Raw genomic sequence first — 22,655 nt, 5'->3', positions numbered from 1 at the left:
TTAATCAACACAATGAGGGAACCTGCCAAATCAGAATTCACCGGGTTCTTTCCTCACCCATCTCACATACTTCCACCAAGTTTAGTGAAAATCTGTTTGGTTGTTTTTGCATAATCCTGCAAACAGACCAACTAATGTACAGGAGTGAGGAGAAGACCTCAGTGTGTGATGCTCACCTCCATCTGCTTGAAGTCACAAACAGCCTGGATGGGCAGTTTGCCCTTTAACGGAGTGGTGGGGTTTCGTGGCTTCAGCTGGACGATGGTCTTGGCTCTTCGCTTCAAACCCTCCAGGTGAGTTTTGAACTCTGTCATTTGCTCTTTCTCATCCTATTGAAAAGGAAATCACATGGAAAGTGTGTCAGATTAAAATCAATACAAACACAAACTCATAAGTTGCTGTGAAGTTGCTCTAAAGTTAGGATTTAAAATCTGTAGATATATTTCATCGTCAATTTTAGCGCCTTGTGTTGATTTAAATCAACAGTTGAAATATATGAATTTGTTTAAAGTGATGAATGAACCCACAGCTGCGTCCTGCAGCAGGTCTTCCAGCCGCGTGGCCGTGACGTTCCGTTCGCACGTGTACTTCCTCTTCATCGTGTCCTGCATCTTCTTAATCCGCTCCTCTGCCTCCTTCACGTCAGAGAAGAACTGGGAGAAAGGAATTTGAGGAATTAAGTTTTACTGTAAAAAAAAAACATGTGTGAACTGGTTCCAGGTGAGCCTTTGAACTCTTTACAGATACACCGATCACATGAAGTTGGTCTTAAGAGAGTTGATAAGGAACAAAGTCAGTGAACACACCTGGAAATGGGACGTGTTTTCTTTCAGGTGGGTTTCGACGCAGCAGCACAGCTGGAGGATCCAACTCCACTGAGTCTGCAGAGCTGCAGTAAACGCCTGAGGAGGGAAGAGGAGGAGACTGAACTGATGAAGAGGACAATAAGGTGCAGGCCTTCTGTTTTATTTGAATCTAGATGATGATTAACAAATTATTACACTTTGGCCGTTGACACACACCTGGTTTGTTCTTCATATTTCTATTTGTTTCATTTCATGTAACTAAGCAGCTTAAATTATGATGGTTTCACATTGTTTACACTTTAAATGTGCATATCATAGTAAAGAGGTGCAAGGTTAAATAGAGGACGTTTGTCGTGCAGTGGAAATTTTGTGTTTTGTTTTATTTGTATGTGTCTAAAAGTATTCTAGTGTGATAACAGTGAACTTCTACCTCCACAGTCTGCTTGGCAGGGTGTCCGTCTCTCAGCAGCTTGTCTCCTGTGGTCTGGACCGTGTTCACCCTCTTCTCCCTGAGCTCCAGCTCTCTCATCAAACCCTGATGACAACAACAACAACATCCAGCTGTTACAGCAGAATCCAGAACCACGTCGCTGTGTGTAAAACATCGTCACCCTGCCACTGTACCGAGTAGTTCTCTTTCTTTGACGCCATGTTGGGGTTGCGGTCGCTCCAGTCGTAGTTGACCTCCTCCTCCTCTTTCTCGTTCAGCCACATCAGCTCTTTGGTTGCGCCGATGACGAAGGCGTGGAGCTGGTCCAGGTAGCGCAGACGGGCCTTCGAGGCGCTCTGCAGCGAAACACACGTTAGGAAACACAGAAATTATTATATCTCTAATGTGAAGGTTTCTCTTTATCTGCTGTAACTTACCAGGAGTTTTCCGTACTGAAGCTCCAGTTTTCCCAGATACTCGCGGTACGCAGCCTTACTGGCAGGAGAGATCTGACTCTGGAGAAGAGGAGAGGTCATAGGTCAGATGATCATGAATGAACCCAGTATAAAATCTCTCTCCTCCACTTCCTAACATTTCCTCCTGGTTTCTCGCGCCTGTTTCGTACCTCGTCAGCCTTCGCCCTCTCGATCTTGGAGCGGAACTCCTCCACAGACTGGTGGAGGCCGCGGTGGCTGCCCAGCTGCGACTCCACCGTGGGCAGGTCGGAGCCCCACTCTCCGTTGTCCACGCGCCGCTGGTTCTCCTCCACCCAGCCCAGCAGGTCCTGGGTGTAGCGGAGGGTGACTTCATCCAGCTCGGGCCGCAGCCTCATGGGGGCCTGCTGCAGGACCTGGACCTGGGCCTTGTGGATCTGCGTCATGGGGATCTGGGTCGTGTGGATCTGCGTCATGGGGATCTGGGTGATGGTCACGCCGGACTTCAGCCGCAGGTTGTACTCGCTGCGGAGGTTCACCAGACGCTCGTGCAGACGATACACTCTAGAATAAAGACTTTCAGTTAGTGCTGAAGAGTTTGAACATTACTTAACAACAACTATTATATGTGTTTAGTAATTTAAACCTTATCAATCAAAGGTTTCACATAATTTGTTGTTCCTACTTCACAGATTTAAGGTTGTTTAGTTACTGTTTAATGGACAAAACAACTTTAGGGATTAAAAATGGATCAAATGCATAAAAGCACAGATCAGCAGCAGGAGCTACAACCATCAATTTATCTAATAATTCCAGAAACTGTTCATCTTCAGTCTTTTCAAATGTTGTGGAGTTTGCTTTTTTTTTTGCACCTGCGATACATCTGTTCCGCCTGCAGGTGGCGTCCGTCTTTGAGCAGCTGCACGTCGTTGAAGAGGAAGCGAATCATCCCCTCGGCTTTCTCCAGATCTGCCTCCATCTCTGCTGCGTGCTGAGCAGGTTTCCCCGAGCTCATCATCCTCACGTCCTGCAACACACACACACACACACACACACGGGGATTACAGCGCTGCGTGTGGCCACAATCATTTCTGTGACAGATTTCGTTTTGTCTTGGTGAAATGAAACTTTATTGGTGTCTCACCGTCTGCAGCAGCGTCTCCACCTGGTTGAGCTGCTCCTCACACACCCCTGACTCCATCTGGACCTTACTGACGACCCTCTGCAGTCGCTCCAGCCTGCACAGAGAGAGAGAGAGAGGGCGGGGGGGGTCAAAGGTCAGACATCTTCAAACACACTGAATCACCTGAGAGTCAAACCACCTCTGTTGCTCTGATGAGATCAACCAGAGCAGAACCATCTCCTCACACGTAATTAAAGCTGAATTAACACTCACTCCGTCCTTTGGCGGAAGTAAAACCTGAAGTCGTATCCCTGTGTCATGAAAGCCATGATGGAGCTCTGTGTGCGCACTGAACTACGGAAGATGGTTTTTAATACAAAACTTTCTTAAGTGTCCTGAGAAGCAAAATAAAAAGCAGCGCCCCACCCACCATGTGATGAAAAAAAAGGAAAAAGCATCATTATTGTGATGCTGTTGCCGTGGCGATGACACGTTTGTCATGGGTTTGTCCTAATGTGAGTCTTTTTTTTTTTTCACTTTCCACCCTACAAAGCCAACTCAGTGTGGTTGTATTACAAAAGTGGACCCGCTCTTTCGGGGGTGAGTCATCGTCATGGTCACGCAGCCAGGGAGAGTTTCTTCACGTCCTGTGGGAGCGGTCGAGCATGTGATGAGTTTTTTTAGTTCCGTGGTCGACTCACCTCTCAAACTCTGTCCGGAGGAGCCGCTCTCGCTCCAGAATGGCGACGTGCAGGCGACCCCACTCCTTCTCCACGTCCAGGGGATGGTAGCCCGGTGGCACTTTGACGAGACCGGCCTGGACTGCACCCTGGGACATAGGAGAGTTCATTCACTGTAATTAGTCAACTGTGGCACTTAGTTGTTCCTCCAAACTTCTTTTAATCCCCTAAAAACTAAAGAGCTTTTCTGTTTCTGCTCATTTTAAATCTAATTTCTTTCAATCTTGCTTCAAAAGTCTGATTTTGTCTCATGATTCTTGACTTTTTTAAAATCTCATTTACTTTTATCTTGTGTGTCTTTTACTGCACCTTCATCTCACACGTTTTTTAATTTTGTTTTATCCGTACTTGTACTTTTTTTTTCGTCGCCACGATCGTGAAGAACTTCGGCTCAACTCCTGTTGTTTTTAACCTGCTGTATAAATAACTCTGACTCGACTTGACTTTCACAACAACAGATACATCAGCTGAATCAATACAGCCATTCAAATATGTGGGTGTGTTCCACCTGAGATGAAAACAACTGGACTGGTGATTGTGATGTTTAGATTCCCAGACTGTGAAAGCAGTAAATTCTACTTTGCACTGCACCTGGATCGATCATCGGCAAATTTCTTAAATGACCACAGTGACAAGAAAGACGAGAATCTAACAAATGCGTAGATATGGAACAGACTGTTTAACGCCTGGTTGTGTATCTGAGGCCGTGTTTCCACTGAGAGTTGCAGTAAAACACTTGCGAGTAAAATAAGAACAATCTGTTGCTGAGGAACCTTGATTAAGTCTCGTCCAGTTAAACGAACCCTGGACACGTGGTGAGACGTATCTACCGACGGTTTGAATCCCTATAGAAACTCGTCCTGGTGTTAATCTGTTCTACTCTGTGTTTGCGCCCTGCAGGCAGAACGGTTACAGGTTAACTATCAGTGTGGAAGTGTAATTGGTCTCGGGTATATTTAATTACAGCAGCTTTAAGGATCCTCGGTACAAATTGCTTCAACACATCCTGTGAACAGATCCACGAGAGCTCACCTCGAAGGACTTGAAGATGTGTTTGGAGCGGTTCTTGTCCGCCTCCTTCGCAGGAAGCTCTGTCTCCTTGAACTTCAGAAACTGACGCCAAAGAACCTGCAGATCAGAAAAGAGACGAGTCAGCTTCATTGATGTCATTCTGCTGTTTATCAGTGTGTTCTCACGTATTTGACCCGCTCACCTCGATCTCCTCGTAGCTGTTGGGGAACTTCCTCTCCTCGAAGACGAGGATGTGGTGTCTGATCCACTGCAGCAGCACGGTGACGACCTCGTAGTACTCCTGCCAGCGCAGCTCCAGCTCCTGGAGATACAAACACACATGTTCACACCTGGAGGAGGAAGTCTTACTGCACGAACAGAAAGATAAATACTACAAATTCTAAATGCTAAAGTCTCAAAATGAGAAGAAACTATTTGTCTCTGTTGCTTCATCACGATGTGACGATGGTTTGATGCTGTGGAAGAGGACGACTCACGTTGGCTTTAACACCGTCCTGTACGTCAGGCACCCTGGGCATGACGTCATACATCGAGGAGACATACGTGATGAGGGACTTCTCATCTGGATGAGGCACGTCAACATCTGGAAAGAGAGGAAAAGGACATTTAAAAAAGATGTAACTTGAATCGGGTGTTTTCTGTAAATTGGGAGGCTGATGTCTTGGTTCACGCTGATATTGGAAATAACGTTTAATTTGGTTTGCTGGTTTGTACCAGTTAATCCTGAACTGTCATGACTTGCATAGTGATCATCAGAGGCCACATTGTTGTTAATGTGCCTCAAGAAGGAAATAAATCACAAGCTCAAAAATATCCCTGCAGTGTTTTTCTTTTCGGAGGTCGACTGGTCTCACCCTCGGGGTCCAGCAGTCTGGTGACGCCCAGCTCCCGCTCCGCCACGCTGAAGGCCTGCTCCAGGTTCTCCTGGTTGCTCTGTCGGTAAACCTGATCCATGTCGACGAGCGTGGGCCTGCGGACGCAAACCAGAACAGTCAGACTAGAAACAGGTCGTGACCTTTGAGAAGGAATAACTCCTTAATTATCTTTTTTAAACTTTAGCCCCCTGAACATTTCTCTCATTTGTAACGACCTGCCAGCCATAATTGCACATTGACAGCTGACAGGTTTGAAACGCTATCTTACATATTTTAGGTTTTGTGTTGCCAGAGGCAGGTTGTTCATGGGATGTCTCCACTAATACCAGAGAGGGCAAGAAAAAACAAGAGTCCTCACTCGCAGGGAAGATTTAACAAAACAGATACTTTGCTGGAAGGATGAGTGCAGTTAAATAACGTGTAAGCACATGTCATTAGTAAGATTTCACAGAATGTTTGGTAAATTCAGCAGAGTTCAGGAGTCGGCGTACACTTCCACCACCCTCTGGATGTAGTATTTTTTGTAGGGCTGTGCTGGTTCCCTGTCCAGGTAGGACGCCTGCCTGTGGGTCGGTCTGTCCCGGCTCATGTGGAAGACGTGAGGCTCCTGTCCCCCTTCGTGCTCCTCGCTGTGGGACCCTCGACTGGAGCGGGCCCCCGGGCTGTGGGAGCCTTGGCCCGAGTCGAAGGAGCTTTCGGCCGGGACGTCCTCGCACAGCATGACCACCCTGTCCTCCAGGTCGCTGACGGAGCCCGCGGTGCTGCTGGACGTGCTGTTCAGGTGCCGCTTCGAGTGGAACCTTCGCTTCAGCTTCAACATGGTTGCAAATGGTCACGATAAAAAGCACGAAAAAGGTTTCCAGGCAAAAACTGAAGTTATAAAATCGTTTGAGGGTCCGACGGTAATAAGGATTTCATCCTTGAATTGAAATTAAAGTCCTCTTCAGCCAAATGTCTGTGTGAGTCCTGCAGCTCTCCGCATATCGTTCTTCCTCCACCGACAAAGAATCTGTGGATGGCGTACCTGCGTTTTGCTGCGACCTGCCGAGCCTCCAGAGAGCACGCCTCTAGGGCAACCTTTTCTCTAACCAGTGAGATACACCCACACCGACAGAGGCAACGCCCCGTCTCCTCACAGGGAGCGACGCCAGCTGCCGCAGCTCTACATGGAGTTTCTGTGGTTTTTTTGTCTGTGCACACACACACACACACACAGAGACTGCAAGTGGCACTCCACCTAAATCATAAGGACTTTGAAACAGCCGCCTCCTCTCGGCTGTTAAGACTTTCCTCAGTGTGAAGATCTGAGGGCGTGGTTCAGTCTGTAGATGTGTATATGTTTTTAACCCAAATCTGGCTTAAGATACCTCCAACTATTATTCTTATTATGATGCAGATTTACATTGGAAAGGTGGAGAAGTTTATGAAGCTCCTATAGACACTTTATCTGCAGTGAAAACCTGCAAACATGAATTAAACCATTTCTGCAGGTTTCAACAAGTTCAAGTTAAGACTTTCTAAGACCGTAATGGATGAAATTTAATTCCTGTGTCAAGTACGACAGGTCTGACGGAATATCAGAGTCCAAAAGTTATTTACACTTTCCCATAACTGAAGATCAGGTGGAGGAGGAATCCTGGAAACACCACGTTATCTTTCAAACTACAAGACAGTAGAAGAGTATAGTATAAATAGTCTTTGCCAAAGTGATATCCAAGTCAGAAAACCCTTTTGTGCCACTGTTGTTGTAAAGTTGGGTTTAATCCCAGTTTCACATCATCATCACCTTCTTTTCAATCCTTTCCTTCCTTCCATGTTTCCCCATCTTTCCACTTTTACCCGACCCACCGTATGGAAAAGTGCGTCCTCATTAATCAACAGGTTTCCCGCGCTCTCACCTCGATGTGCGTCTCACCTGTGTTTGTGTATGATGGCGTTGAAGAGCTTCCCGTCCCTCCAGCTGCCGGTGAAGTTGTCGCAGCGCAGGCCCGGGTATCCCTCCACCATCCTCTGGGACCACAGCAGCAGCTTCTCTTTGGCCGTCATGTCGTCCGACTGACCGTTCACCTGGATGTCCGAGATCTGAGGGAGAGGACGAACACAGATTCAAACCAGAGCAGGAAATGTCCATCAGGGTCGTATCTAAATTACAGTATTCTTCCTAAACCTCAAATATAAAGCTGTACGTTTATTTAAACGTTATATTTGCTCACAGTGGCACATGACTTTTTTCTTTGTATGTTGAATATAATTGAAGAGTTGGTTGAAGGGCTTAAAAAAAGCTTTTTTTCCGCTTTGCCCACAGATTTTTTTCTGGACTTCATATGAGTCACAATCACAACCTCTAAATATCAAACCACCACTTTTTTCCTAAGGGGCCACATGAAATCCATTAACTTCAGAGAAGCACAAACAGACATCAGCCTGTGAGTCACTAAATTACACTGAAGCTCTCAGTAAAATGCTCGACTGCTGTGAATGAATGTTGGACTGTGCAACAAAAAGTCTACGGGCAAATTCCGACTTTTTTTTCAGGAGCTGCGAGACCGAGCCGTGAGTCACGAGAACACAGAAGGGAAACTCTTGAGCGCGACCACAAAACAAACAGCCGATTTTAATCAATACAAATGTCTTCAAGGAAAAGTCTGGTTTGATTTTGTGACACTGAGTTTAGTTTTTTGCGTGGATCCACCACCCAGGAGTCTCCGTCCGTGTCCGATCTATAATCAGATGAGCTCGATGAGAAGAGGTGGGTGTTTGTTTTGGTCGACCTGATGCACCAGGAGGGTGGAGCTCTCTGAACCAGCAACAATCACAGGAAACCTCACAAGTGATTCTGCAGATTTTATGTGTTTTTCAGCTGCAAACTAAACTTTTCTTCCATGAAATACATAAATGCTTGTTTTAAAATCCCGTTTATTATCAAATTTAATAGAGAAAATCTGCATTTATGGGTTCAATATAGCTCATAGCGCCACCTAGTGTTTCAAACCATCTTAGACAAAATAAAGATAAACATCTGCAACCTCTTTTTAGAGTATTCAACGTCTGCATAATGTGATTTTGAAACGTCCATGCATCGGTAAATCTACAGCACATTAGCTGCTGCTGAATTATTAAATGAAGCTCGATACTTCCAGTTCTGACTGGTTTCTTTTACTGGAGGAAGTAAAGTATTCACTATTTTCAGTTCGGGTGCGTTGATGAGTCACAGCAGAACTAATCATTTCTGCAGGAAAGGGTGGAGGAGGGAAAAAAGGCGGCATTTCTTCCTTCTGCTATTTTCCCTGTCGAAGGGAAACCCCGGTGCTTCACTGTGGACGTGGGCAACATGTGAGTCAGAGGCCGAATGGAAAGAGGACCTCCGCCCTGCGACTCTGTTTTTAAAGTGCTGAGAGAATCCCAGCTCCGAGCGGCACCTCATTCCCACCGGTCACCTGAGTACGAGCTGCACCTGCAGGAGCTCGGAGGAAATGAACCATTGTTTGTGCCAACACAAAGAGATTATGGGTTTATTTAGAGGAAATAAAAGCTGCCTGGCGACTGAGTGCAGATCTACAGGGACGTTTTGGGTTTTATTACTTTGTCGGCGACAGAAAAACACGTATCCCAGGTTAGAAATCAAGCTACAGTGATGTTCAACACACAAAGAAAAAGTTTTCTACAGAGTCTGACTTGGTCCGGGGGCCGTGCCGTCCCACGTCTCCTGCCAGCTGTCTCGTGGGAATCACTGAGTCACACTGAGGGATGAGTCAAACCATCCCACATCCCACCATAACCATCATAATCATTATAGCATCAAGGAAGCATCGGGTCCACCCACGTGTTTTTTTCCCAAATCTACAGAACCATCTGCCGAGCGGAAATCTATCTCATCAGAAACACCCCCTGACGGACGCGTTCCTCCGCCACAGACCAGATTTCATATTGTTTACGTTTGAGGAAGAGGAGTCATGTCTCTTCATTTAGATTTAATTCAAACCAATCGAGCTTCACAGGAAAACGGAGAAACGGATGAAAATCCTCTACAAAAGAAATGAATGAATGTCTTTCTTCAGTGTTTAGTCTCGGTGCAGTGGAGGCTGCAGCAGCGGGGGTATTTGTGTATAAGAGGATAAGTGCTGCCAAATGCCCAATATCGCCCATTTGGAAACGATTGGCAGCCGAACTCAACTCCTCTGAAACTGCTGCGTCAACACGAGGCCGATGATTAAAGTCCACGCAGGGAAAAGCACTTTGATTTTCATCACCGCTGCAAAAACAAAGTAATCACGCAACTTAAACCAAAGAAAAACACATGTCAGTCAAATAATGGGAGAATCTGAATTCAGTGCCAACGTGAAGTTTGAAAGATAAACACGAGAAAGAGGAATATGATTCAGCCGTTTTACAACCGTCTGTTCAACTTGAGTCCAGGCAAAACAAAAGTAGAAGCCATTTAAATAATAGGTCTAATGTTATTCTGTCTAGTTTCCCAGTTTAAGTTCAAAGACATAATTAAAGGAATTTACAGAAAAAGTCGAGCCTGATCGATTCCAATCATAGGAGTCGAAATAATATTGATTTATTGGCTGATGTACATATTTATAAAAAGGCAACTCGTCAATAATTACTAACCACTAACATTAAAACTATATAACTTGAAAACTTCGTCTCACTCCAGCAGTTTATTACAGCTCGAAAACCTTTCTGTGTGAATACATATTTAAAAAGTTTGTCATGAACAATGGTTTGAATGTAACTCTACAGCTTCCTCATTTAATAGTATACCCCGCCCCCCCGTCCCCTCACAGCGCCCCCTGCAGTTGAGGAGTGAATAAGCCAGGATTGACAGGATTGGTTCATTAGGTTTGTGACATCACAAACCCGGGGCTGTTTGAATCGAGTGGAATTAGTGTTCTGCAGTTTTAAGGTGGAAATACTTCGACATATTCCTCTCAAAATATGTGTTTATTCTGTAAAAATAAAAGTTTTCATGTCGGCAAACATGTGAACCGCTCACATCGGTGGATTTAACCAATTAGTCGGTCCGGCTCTGGTGACGAGAATCGTGTGTTACCTGGAAGTGAAGGATGATGGTCCATATCAGACCCAGGGTCAGCTTTGGGTTTCCATCTGCAATGTCATCATTCCTGATGTTGACCAGTTTGACCTGAAGGTGTGTGAATACCAATACAGTTATTTAGATCACAGGTTGTTAGTATATTTGTACTTATACATGTATAACTATAGTTTCAAATAGCAGCTTTAATCTAAATATGCATTAAACATCGTTTTTCTTCACCGACCTGTCTGTGTTTGAGAAAGTCCAGAGCGATCTGTACATTCTGCAGCTTGTGGAAGCGCATCCGTCCTTTCTCCCGCGGCTACGAGAGACGAGACCAAACATCAGCAGGAGACAACACACGAGGATGGAGAGTGACCAACAAACAGCCAAACGCCCCATGACTGAGGGAGCAGGTGTTTCAGGCTCCGGCAGCACCGTCAGTGATCGATTCTACTGGATCTAGAAGCTTCACAGCCAAATGGGCTTCGAAACCTAAACCAAATTTGAAGTGTGATTCAAATTGTGCGTGGTTGTGATCTAAGCGTTCAGGGTCAGACGCGACCCTCCGTGACCCAGAGATGCATTCGAGATGCAGCCGGGATGTCTGCAGGTGAAAGCATGAGGGTGAATGATAAACTCAGGGACCATCAGTCTCAAATCTCTTCTCTGGGGACGACTAACAACGTGTCTGTGCAGGACGCAGTGAGACCAGCAGTGATGGCTGTGACATGCATCAGTGCTCCACATGTTAAGCTTTCAGCCGCTTTGTTTTTTAGTTTAAACATTTATCAGCTCGCAGTGACGAACACTTTTTACTGTCGATACACAGAGGAAGCTCTTTAACCTTTGACATCTGTTTAACGGGACTGTACCCAGTGATTTTACATGTTTTAAACTGGTGAATTCAGTGTCTTCCTGTATTCTGACTGGTTTGCAGACTGGGATCTTAGCTGTGTCTGAATCTCGTGTCTTACAGTGTGATCTAGGACGAGCATTTTGAATTCACCGCATATTCTTCGGAAGTTTCTCGAATGATTGTCAACTTCTGCTCCCACAGCCTTTTTTTATTTCACCTCCCACGTAACGTTTGAGGCACAGGCCCCTGCTGTTACGTGGGAAGTAAAATAAAACATCTGGAGGAGCATCAACTGGAGATTTCTCATCTTCTGGTTTTCATCACTTGTGTCCAGCACTTTGTGTTTATCAAGTTTGAATGTGCTTTTGTGCTTCCTCCACATTAACAGTATTATGTTGTTGATGATTTAAACCCACAAAACAAATAACGGGATCTGAAAACTGTATTTTGCTGCCTTGAAAACACTGAATTTTACATGGATGTGCAACATGGTCCTTCACCTACTTCTACCCGTTGTAGTAGAATCTACATGCATCTGTAACCAACGCTGCTCCTAAAACCAGCTCAAACTCATTCAAGACACCTGAGGAAGTGTGTCTCAGATCAAATGGAAGGACAATGACACAGGGGACAGTAAACGGGGAGTGTGACAGTCATCATGCACAACCCAGCAGCCACCTGGGGGGGTGACACATGCCACGCCCGAGGAGGCGGCCAGCCACAGTCCAGGCGCCACTCACCAACCGCACGTTCCTCACAACGTCACGTTCCCTCGGCTACCACAGCACGAGCATCGCAAGAGAGGAAGGCAGAGGCAAAAGGGGGGGAAATGTCAGGGCAGAGGTCAGCAAACAGGAATTAGAAAAAAGGGAAAAACCAGGGGTCAAACAGGTCAGTGCAGAAAGGTTACGAGATGGAAGCAAATAATGAAAATTAGTGTTTTTAAGGCTACAGCACCAGCCGGTGTGCTCCACAAAGACCGGCGCTGAGGTAAGTAAAGTAAAAGAGTGCGCAGGGCCTCAGCGTGTCCCGAGGAACTCAACACATGCAAGAGTGGAGAGGACCAGCGGGAAAATATCTGACTGGACACCGAACAGTTAGGACAAACACACCGGGACACAGAGGACAGGAAATAAAGTGGGTCGCGTGGGAGAGCCAGGGAGAATAAGACACAGGGACACGTCCTCGGGTGTGAAGGTCAAAGGTCAGTGAGGCTCACCAGTGTCTCTCCGGAGAGCACCTCCAGCAGGGAGATGAGGTTGTGTCCATCTCTGAGGTCCTCGTACAGGTCGGTGATGTGTCTCTGGGCCTGGACAGACAAGAAAGGGAGGGACATGTTCATTGATTAATGGAGGTAAATTATTTTTAATCGATCAGCATCAGTGTAAAATCGCTGCTTTTGTATTCGCACACAATACAAACTGCTGCTGACCACGTCTGACTTAATAACTTAAATCTGAACTTAAAGAAAAACATCAAAGACTTTAAAGGGATGGATGAAAACACACAACATGGAGGGACTTGATGAAAGTGAAATACAAGTCGGTTCTTATTCTCACAGGTCGTTAATATTGTGTTTGGTGTCATTCGTCTCGTTTGGTTCATAACGTGAAGGAACATGAGCCGTTAGAGGATGTAAACTGTAAACAAGTATTATGTTTAATTTAATAATCGGGGCGTCTGCTTCTTAGAGTCTGCAAATAAAGATGGACGATGTGGCAGCTCCCCAACAAAATGAGCTGGTGGCCGGCTGGGTAATAAACCCTGCCTCCACCATGTTAGTGGATGGGACGTGGACCAAACTAAAAAGTACATGTTAAACACATTTTTCACAAAGATGATTGACTCTAATTCGTTATTGATCGATTGGTCGAACGTGTGTATCGACGAGACTCTGGCTCCAAATGACGTCGTTGGTGTAAGATGGCGGCGCTCGTGTCCAGGATATTATAGAAGTGGTCGTTCATCTTTATTTACAGGTTTACTCAACGTGATCGAGCACAGTGACGTGTCGGCAGTAATCCGTCACTGCTCAGAAAAAAGACTGTAAGCATGAAGTTAAACAATAAAGTTAATCTCCATTTTTAAGTTTTCTCTTAAAAACTTCAAATAACGAAATCCATGACCATAACTTCGACCTCCTGTACGTCTGTAACCTATATTCACATATTTGTAGTATTTGCTGCGCTGTCCTTTTTTAACCGTTGAAGTTACACAACATAAAACCACTGCACTGCAGACAAGTCTCTTAAAGCAGTTAGAAAAACAATCGGTGTTAAAACAAAAGAAGGTGTAAAGGTTAACATGCAGGACGAACTGAACTCGTGTCCACTCAGCACTCTGCTCACAGACAGACACCTACCTGTCCCTTCCAGTGCTGGTGGACGGATGAAGGATGGGAAAGAAGAAACAGATTCATGTGAGACGATGTGAAAGAGCCGGGACAGAACAGAGGGACAGGAGGAAAACACGCTGGTTCACAGACGTTACACAAAGACAGTTTGATTAAATTAATGATTGAAACTAGAGAAAAACACTTTGTTCTGCAGCGTTTAATCCGATACGAACATTAAAACACAGAATAACGTCTGGTTTTCGTTGACAAGACACGACAGAGCGAGTCGACCATGAAGCGTTCAAGGCCTCGCACTTTAATCCCGTGACTGTTGTGACCACGAGGGGGGGGGTTGAGTCTTTTGGACCCAAATCTGAGGGATTTTTCCCGACAAAGACGGAGACAAAGCCCGTGAGTCATCTGGGACAGAGCGCCGTGTCGCAGGACGCACGCGGACGACATTCCTCAGGTTTTTAACACGCCTCGGTTCCCGTGTGAAAACAAAATCCTGGACTCTGCCTCCGAGGAGCAGCCGACACGCTGCAGGTGAGAGCTGCTAAAAAACAACGTCTGAAAACACAACATGTAAATGTAGTTTGGGAAAAAGGCACAACTACAACTTTGATGGTGTTCAAAGTTGTAGTTGTGCAACTGTTTGTCTTTGTCATTATCTGTGACGACATTAATTGATTTGAAAACACAGATAAACTGAAAAGGAAACAAACAGTGAAACAGTGAATAATCCAGCTGTTGATTGATTTGCCTCTAAAGTAAAATCAATACCAATCACCACTGCCCAGATCAGGGTGATGTCGTCAAATAGCTTGATTTGTCGATGATTTGAATCAACAGTATAAAACTTTTACTTATTAAGTTTACTGTGACTAAAAAAAAGCAGGAAATCCTCTCGTTTAAGAAGCTGAAACAAACTTTTTTCCTTGTCAACAGAATTTCTGTCTGAGGCTCTTTATTCTGCACATCACACATTGGAATGCTTCCTCTTTTTAAAGGGTCACGGGCCAGAAAGCTTCACAGGTATTTCTTTACATTATTCACGACTGCAGACGTGCTTTTCGGAGCAGGAGTTCAGCTCCGGAAGCTTCCTGTTCCCCTGCGGAGCCGCGCCGACGCTCTGGAGTCCAGATGTGAAACCTGAGCGAGGCCGGGCCGACGGCACCGCGGTGAAAGTGAGACCAGGTGTGTGTGACTCACGCCCCGACAGTTAAACATAAGCAGCATGTGTGGACTTCACTGTGAGAAGAACGTGATTTGTGATGTTTTTTCACCTTCGTCAGAGCTTTTTTCGAGCTGCGGGGAATTAAAATCTGATTTGGTTGTGTCGTCTGTTTGCAGATTATCTTGCAGGTCGAGCAGACGTCAGACGCCTGAGAACCTCCGGAGAAACTGTTGAGTAATTTAATCTATTGTAACCAGATGTGATGTAAAAGAAACCGCTGGAATTCGACTGGAACAGAAAAAGCTTCTGGGTCGTTTTAGGACATCTGGAGATTCTATTTTTAAATACGCCCCAAAATTAAGAAAAGAAAAGATTATATAACCGTTTCTTGGTTTTATAATCGAGCCAAATGTGAAAATATTTGTGTTAGTAGGTGTAGAAGAAGTTGGTTCTGACCTTCATCAGGTGTTTGTTGACCCATTTTGTGAAGGTCTTCTTCTGAACTCGGTCCCGTTCATCTGGAGAAAGACAGAAAAACAAGAAACATTAACTATCTGGTCAAATAGAAGCTCCCCCTGCTTTACTCTATTAACTCCAAGTAACTTGTTCTTTGTGTTCCTGCTGAACATTTGGTCTCACAGCTCCAGACCCCACATGGTTTCCATTGATGGGAAGTTTATTGATTTATTTCAACAGTTTTAGGAAGATGCAGAAAAGATAATTCATGTGGAAAAAAGCCCAAATTGGTGCTTTTAAGATGACTTTGCTTTTGGTCAGTATATTGTTTCTGTTTATTATCCTCAGAAATCCTACAGTCTTTCCATTAAGATGTATTTTCTGAGGCTTCTTAAGGGTCCTGAGCCCAAACAGCTGTTTCATTAGACAGTTATGAAACATTCAAAACCACAGTTTGGTTCGAGACCCTACAGGGAAACAAATCTCCTCATTTAAAAACAGAAGAAAAGATTCAGTTTCACCAGATTTCACACATTGTGATAAATACATATTTATGAAGATAAACTGCTAAAGCTGCTGCCAATGACTCGGGAGGGAACCTGTCCATCAAAACCACAACAGAAAGGTGTCGTACATGTCGGAGGAAACGAGTAAATAACCTCCGACAGGTTAACACCTCGACAGGAACATGTCCTCTCCTGCAGGAACTCTGCTCTAGTGGTTTTGATTTCACAGCCTGATTATTGTCTCGGCTCTGCCATGTTTTCCTGAGATGTTATCAACCACATTTAAGAAACTGTGGAGAAAGTTCACGCCTCCAACTCTTCAACACAAATAAAGTGATGAGGTGAGAAAACCAAGCTGTGGCTGATCCGAAGGGATGAAGATTCAAAGCAACGGGATTTAGTGTCTGAAGAGACGGTTGAAGAAGACGTTCGTGTGAGCTTCTTCCTCGTCACACAACAGGAGGAGGTTGATTACATTTTTCTGAGCGAGATCAAAGCTCGTGTCACAGAAGCGATAAGATGGAAAAGGGAACAGAGAAACCAAAGAAGAAGAAGGCATCCTGTGGCACCGGCGCCAATCTCAGGGTGGCATCGTGCCGGTGACTCACGAAAAGTGGAAAATAAAACTCAAATTATAAAAACAGCCTTTTCTCTCATTAACTGTTATATCAGGAAACAGCTGCTTCTGAAAACCAGGAGAAGGAATCGAGGTCAGAGGCCGAACGCTGATCTTTTACGATCCAAGACTCAAACCTGTGAAACACACGCCACTGAAAAACAAACTTCACCGATCCCTCCTGCAAATGGAGTTTTTTTGTGGCCTGGAGCCTCAGAGGGTTTGTTTCTTTTCATCCTCTGAGTCAAAGAAGGTTTTTCAGATGAGGTGACATGGATCAGGTGTCCTGACGGAGCATCGTGCCTGAGGAGTGAAGCTGTGATGAGACAACAGGATCTGATTTCTACTAAAATCTACTTTTTTAAAGCAACTTTTAACTTTAATGCAATTTCTGCCTTTTTATAAGATTATAAGAATAAGTAGTTTTATTCAACTACAAAAAAAAGGCAACGTTTTATATTTAAGACGTGATTTTAAATATAAATGATGCTCTCATACTCAGATTATTGTCTTAAACAGATTAATATCTGAATATTGGTGTCCATGTATAAATGTCTCATTTCATTTAGCATTTTCTCAGTTCTTCTGTCTCTTTCATAGAAAGTCCTCACATTAAAATCTAACAGATTTCTGCTGCTCGTCCCTTTTCAATGGGAGTCAGCAGAGTCGACCAATAAAAAGAGGAACATGTGTGACACATAGAGGGGCGTGGTCCGTTTGATTAAAGGGAGGCAGCAGACGACCACAGACAAAAATATCATCGGTGCAAATTTAAACGTTAAATTTCCTTTACACGCATTTTTCTCCTGAATAAAAAACAGTCAGAGCAAAAAACAAACAAAGGCTTTTAGAGGATAAACTGATCCACAAGCTGATTCCTAATCTCAAGACTCCACCAGGATGAAACCCGGCTTCAGACGCTCTGACACAAAATGAACACTGAGACAAACTCTACCTTTGCTGTGGTCCATGGCCCTGAGCCTCCCCTGGTTGTACGGGTCCTCTATGAAGACCCCCACACTGCCCACACTGTCAGACGAGTAGTTCCTGAACCTCGGCTCCATCGTCACGCTGCCGTCAACTCAGTGATCACAATCAGAATCTAAAAACCGGCCTGTGCAGGTCCTGGGGCCACGTCGTCTCCCGTACGAGACTCTTGTGATCTCCTGAGCTCCAGTGGACGATCCTGTCGCTACGTGGGAGTGTCCCAGGCACTGATTCAGCTGCTAAACACAAGTCTTCCTCCCTTTTTTCCACCCTGTCTTCATTCGCTCTCTCTCTCTCTGACAGTCACTTAGTTTTTTTCACCAGCTCTTGCAACATGCCTGCCTGCAGGGGATGTCAATGTCAGCGGCTGTCACTCACCACAGAGCAGAGGGAGGACTCAGGCCTGTTGTGAGATGGAACAGTAAAGACCCTCAGAGCGAACACTATAAACACACCTCTGCACTGATAACTTCCAAATGTAGAGACGTTAAATAACATTCACGTGTCTCTAAGTTTGATATTATCATTATTATATATTTATTTTTAGTCACTATGGTTATGATGAGCAGCTAAAATCTAAAGAGAAGAATTTGTGTATCTTTAATTCGCTCACAAATTACATATAATCTGCATTTTACAATGTTTCTTTTAGTTTTTTGTAGTTTTTATTTTCATTGCCAATGGTTTGAGACATTTAATCCATCATAACAAACATTTACAACTCTTTTTCTCCTATTAATTGCTGCAGGTTAATTAAGTTTCAAGCTTGATATGTGCAAAGATGCTCTGATATCCGTGATTTCAGCGTTTTTAATCCTGCATTTCACTTTAAATGTGTTTGTGAATACGACGCTTTCCCAGAGACGACCGGGGGGGCTGTTCTGGCTCAAAACTGTTGTACTATCTGGGCAATAACAAATAGTTTTCCAAAAATATAAAGACACCTAAACCTTCACAATGAAACAGCCGCAAGTTCATGGAGCTCAATTAAAGACGAGTCATCAGAAAAAGGGTCGGAGGTAAATAACTGCTCTGATGTCTTTAACTCAGGTTATCTTACGACAGCGCAGGAACCACAATTAACTATGACATGACTTTTACTTCTTAAAAAGAGCACTAATCCCTCATACAGACAAAGCTGCAGAGCGTCGGGTCACTGGAGCCTGTCCCCCGACTCAAATCCACGTCTGTGGTCTGAGCCCGGACGTCTGAACAAGAGTCTCAGTGATGAGCCTGAACACAGAGACCCTGCAAGGAGGCAGCAGAGCAGAGGAGAGGAAACAACGACCTTCACTTTGAGGAACCACAAGCAAACTTCACATCAGGACAAAGTTAGAGACAAAACAAGCACCGAGGGTTTTTTGTTTTCATGTCTGAGTTTTCTACAGGAGAGAATCCAGCAGCAGGAGGAATAATAGAAGTGAAGTTTTCTAATGGGAACAACCTGCCAGGCTGAGCTTCAAAGTGAAGCATCGGGTTTGGATTATTTTTCGTCAGTTAGTTTGCAGTCCAGTATAAAAGCTTCTGTTCGGCCGGTTCCTCGCCACAGATGCACAAACAAAGACAAAAGGAACAGCTTTCAAAAAGACTCTTAATGGAGTAACCACACTGCTGCAGAGAACGAGCCCCGACACAAAGCAGCTATTGTGGCTCAGTGTGGACGTAGACAACAGTGTGTGTCTGTGTGCATGAGATGACAAGCAGGATTCTTATTTTTGCATTTTGTCCTTGTTCTGGATTTGTACAAGATGATCTAAAAAAACACTAAACACTGCCTTGCTTTTAGTTCTGCAGCAGGCTTTAGATGTTCAGGGGCTCTGAACTCGCACCTCCACGCTAACACGCACACATCCTGAAGCTCCTGAATACCTGCAGCACCTTTCACCCGTGGGTGCATCAATTCTCCGTGCAGACACTGACATCAGACTGTAAAAGGAGAGATTTTTGGGATGCCAGCGGAGGGAGGTGGCTTGTCGGGGCTTGAGAAATGGAAGCTGCCGATGTTGCACCTTCCCCAGACCTCAACCCTGCAGGCTGCACATAAACATGAAACCCTAGAATTTTAAATATATATGTGTGACTGAAAAGTGACAAATGCAGCAGTGATTTGTTAGAGTCTCTAAAATCATAACTTGACGTAAAGCTGTAGACATTTCTACGGTTGAGAGGATTTGTGCAAATATTCACTTGCAGCTGCTTTTTCTTGCCTCGGAGCATTTCCAGCTTTGCTGTGATTTTGTGCAGATCGAAAACAAAAAAACCCTAAATTTGTCCCATGATGCTGTCAAACATTACCACGGAATCAGTTGCACAAAGAGGAACAAGCTCTTTGATGATATAATTACGTTATTAAAAAACAAGTCTGTTATCAGAAACACACGCTGGCGCACACAGAGAAGTATTGTGCGGTTAGTTCTCTTCTCCCTGCTGCTGATAACACGCAGAGATAAACCTGAGGGAGCTGATAGCAGTTTTTTACAATGACAGCAAAGCAAGTCTCTGCATTCCTGCAGAGGGTGCCTTTCTGCGATAACACCACCCGGGCCCCAGAACTCCCAGTGCTCATCTGCACAAGTGACAACCTGCAGCGTCAGCCCCTCTGACGACAGGAATGAGGGGCTGACAGGAACACGGGGAACCATCTGGCTCGCAGCTCCTGACGGGATTTACGACGGAGGGATGAACGATGGATGGGTTTCAGGGAGGGAGCTTTGCCAATGGTGAGGAATGGAGGCCCTGCAGGGCATGGTGGGGCAGATCCAGCCTGAAGCTGGCAGCGGAGAGGGCAGGAAGGCATGCACTACTCCGGGAGAAGACAAAGATCTGTCTGCTGTTATCACTGTGTGGAATTTATTCCAAAAACAAGTAGTGATAGGAGAAGGAAAACATGGGAGATGCACGCGGACAATAAACTCAAGTGACCTCCAGCCGCACGGAGGGATTCATGGGGCAGTGTTGCTTTTTGAAGTTTTCCTTTGAGTTGCCCACATCACATCCTCCCTCCCGTAATTAAAAAGAACTGAAGACTCCATATTTCTTTCCCAATATGAAAAAACATCTTCAGGCAGCGTGCGAACACAACAACACATAATCAGCCCCACATGGTGTTTACAGTCTTCTGCTTATGAGAATATGAGACTGGATTGATGATGTGCAGATGTGACAGCACCGAGAGCAATTAAAGAGAAGAGACGAGCTAATTGCTCAACACTCGTTTGTCTCCCTCTACTGTTGGAAAGGCTTCAGTGCAGGCTATGAGGAAAGGTCTTGAGCATATGATCCACTTGAATGTTTAACTAGTAGCCAACAAACTCTTGTCTGTAATCAGAGGCCCGGGCTACTGTGAGGAAAGTCCGGGGTCAGTCTGGGCCCCGCACAGTCGACTTGTGTTTACAGACGAGTCACTTCTGCTTGTGGGCAGAAATGTGATTTGTGAGAGAGTGGTTGCTATGACAAAGCAGCAAAAACACAGGGACGCTGCCAGTTTCCAGGCGAGCAGCTCTGGCCTCAAACCTCCAGAGGAATCTACAACTCCGAGAAGGAAAAACACAGGAGTTCTCACAGCACTTAGACCCGGACCTGAGAGATGTCCGATAATGTTTATCAAATACTCAGGAGGGTAAACAGAGAGGGATGTTTACTTTTGCTTTGCATGTTCAGGTTGAGTCATCGGTGAAAGACTGAGTCACTCACTTCATAGGATCATCTCCCGACCTCAGAATGTGCAGCCGCAACATTCAGTTACTTCTCATTATCGACTCATCTGACAGTTATACATTTTTGATTAATCTATTCATCTTTTATTTCAAGTCAGAAAATTATGAAAATACTTTTGAATAAAAGTTCCTATAGCAAAAGATGACAAATTAAAAATATGTCTTTTGGGCCATAATTTTATATAATTTGACGTATTTAAAGAATTTAATGATCAGGACAATTTTGTTTTTGTTACAAAAGACTAATCATAGAAATAACAGAACAATAATAAAACTTGGCTCATGGACATCACCCTTGCTCTATGGGGGTGGAGGTTTGGAAAAGGTTAAAACATTAATTATTTGGTTTATAAAAAGTCAGAAAATTATGGAGAAAAAAAAAGTATATATATATATAAAATATATTACATCTCAAATTGTTTGAATTGTGGCCAAACATATTTTCAGTTTATCGTCTGAGAAGCTGAATCATGGTCTAAAAATCTAACAATTTACCAATCATCAAAATAATTGCTTCATAATTTTCAGACACACAATTCATCAATTCATCATCTCTCCTCTACATCATTCATTTTCACAGATTATTATCACTGATAATAAACAATATTTCCTTTGTTTTAAACTCAATAAAAGTCTAATAACAGAATCATAATAAACTTGGCTGGTGGACGCCCCCGCTCCGCCTCGGGGCTTTCCGTCCTCTGACGGAGGAGAGGAAACGGTTAACACCGTCACCAGCAGCTGCCCCTCCCCACCACAGCCTCCTCCTGTTACTGGGAGATGGAGACGGCGGCTGAGCGCTCGAACCTACCTGCGCAGCACATGCGGCTGTACAGATGCGCGCCCACTTCTCCACAGCTCATTTCGTGGATGTAGTTAAACCGTCGGTATTGCATCTCCCACTCCGGTCGCCCGACCCAGGACGGCACCGGGGCGGCGGCGGCGGCAGCGTGCGTCTTCTCCCCCACTCCGGCCATCCCGGTGTGCGTCTGTGCCGCGCGTAAAAGGCACCGCGCGCCAGAGTCGTCTCGAAAAACGCCCCCTGGACTCGCGTATTTCTCGTGTGAGGAACCAGCCCTCGAAACTTCCCCCTCTCCTCTATCCAAGCCACATGGAGCAGAAGAAGAAAACACGGGGTCGTGTCAGATTGCAGACACTTTGTCACAAGCCCAACCCCCTTTTGTGTTGTCTAGTGGAGCTGCTGCTGCTGCTGCTGCTGCGTCGTCCTCCACCGCTGTTCGCTCCGTGCGTAAAAAGGATTTGTGCCATTGAAGCGCACAAGGGAGGGACATCCCCGAAATACTCACACCGCGGGGGGCGCACAACTTAACGGTGCACGCCATGTCTCTATTTCTAAATGTGATGTGTGTGCCTCTCCCAGTATTACATAACGCCCCGGGCCCCCTTAACGCAAAACAGAGCCACTCCAGTTGGATATGTGGTTATTATACAACTGGTTTTCAAACCGTCCCAGAGTCAGAAGGGACGGTTCCCAGAGAGAAAGTCCAATGACTCATCA

At 44.9% G+C, this 22,655-nt stretch overlaps 1 protein-coding gene across 15 annotated transcripts in view; it reads right to left on the bottom strand.

The window, feature by feature from the left end:
• pleca (plectin a) overlaps positions 1-22,655 on the bottom strand; it is a 73,151-nt gene that overhangs the window by 17,426 nt on the left and 33,070 nt on the right. For 4 of the 15 annotated variants that reach the window (XM_035183207.2, XM_035183210.2, XM_035183212.2 and 1 more), the window contains exons 2-22: positions 15,312-15,373; positions 13,706-13,720; positions 12,563-12,652; positions 12,084-12,119; positions 10,729-10,806; positions 10,500-10,592; positions 7,356-7,522; positions 5,420-5,535; positions 5,042-5,148; positions 4,747-4,866; positions 4,566-4,661; positions 3,495-3,622; positions 2,815-2,908; positions 2,543-2,697; positions 1,862-2,234; positions 1,674-1,751; positions 1,431-1,592; positions 1,237-1,341; positions 807-902; positions 528-653; positions 177-329 (exon numbers count right to left, since the gene is read on the bottom strand). In XM_035183207.2, coding sequence (XP_035039098.1) covers positions 177-329; positions 528-653; positions 807-902; positions 1,237-1,341; positions 1,431-1,592; positions 1,674-1,751; positions 1,862-2,234; positions 2,543-2,697; positions 2,815-2,908; positions 3,495-3,622; positions 4,566-4,661; positions 4,747-4,866; positions 5,042-5,148; positions 5,420-5,535; positions 7,356-7,522; positions 10,500-10,592; positions 10,729-10,806; positions 12,084-12,119; positions 12,563-12,652; positions 13,706-13,720; positions 15,312-15,373 — 2,450 coding nt within the window. Of the gene's footprint in view, positions 1-176; positions 330-527; positions 654-806; positions 903-1,236; positions 1,342-1,430; positions 1,593-1,673; positions 1,752-1,861; positions 2,235-2,542; positions 2,698-2,814; positions 2,909-3,494; positions 3,623-4,565; positions 4,662-4,746; positions 4,867-5,041; positions 5,149-5,419; positions 5,536-7,355; positions 7,523-10,499; positions 10,593-10,728; positions 10,807-12,083; positions 12,120-12,562; positions 12,653-13,705; positions 13,721-15,311; positions 15,374-17,388; positions 17,889-21,947; positions 22,404-22,655 lie in introns of those variants that run through there. The other 11 variants (XM_035183208.2, XM_035183213.2, XM_035183214.2 and 8 more) reach the window with 8 other exon arrangements.

This window comes from Hippoglossus stenolepis, chromosome 17, assembly GCF_022539355.2.
Source record: "Hippoglossus stenolepis isolate QCI-W04-F060 chromosome 17, HSTE1.2, whole genome shotgun sequence".
NCBI classification, from domain to species: Eukaryota; Metazoa; Chordata; class Actinopteri; order Pleuronectiformes; family Pleuronectidae; genus Hippoglossus; species Hippoglossus stenolepis.
The sequence above is the reverse complement of the archived record's forward strand: the minus strand, read 5'-3'. Positions and strand labels throughout refer to the sequence as shown.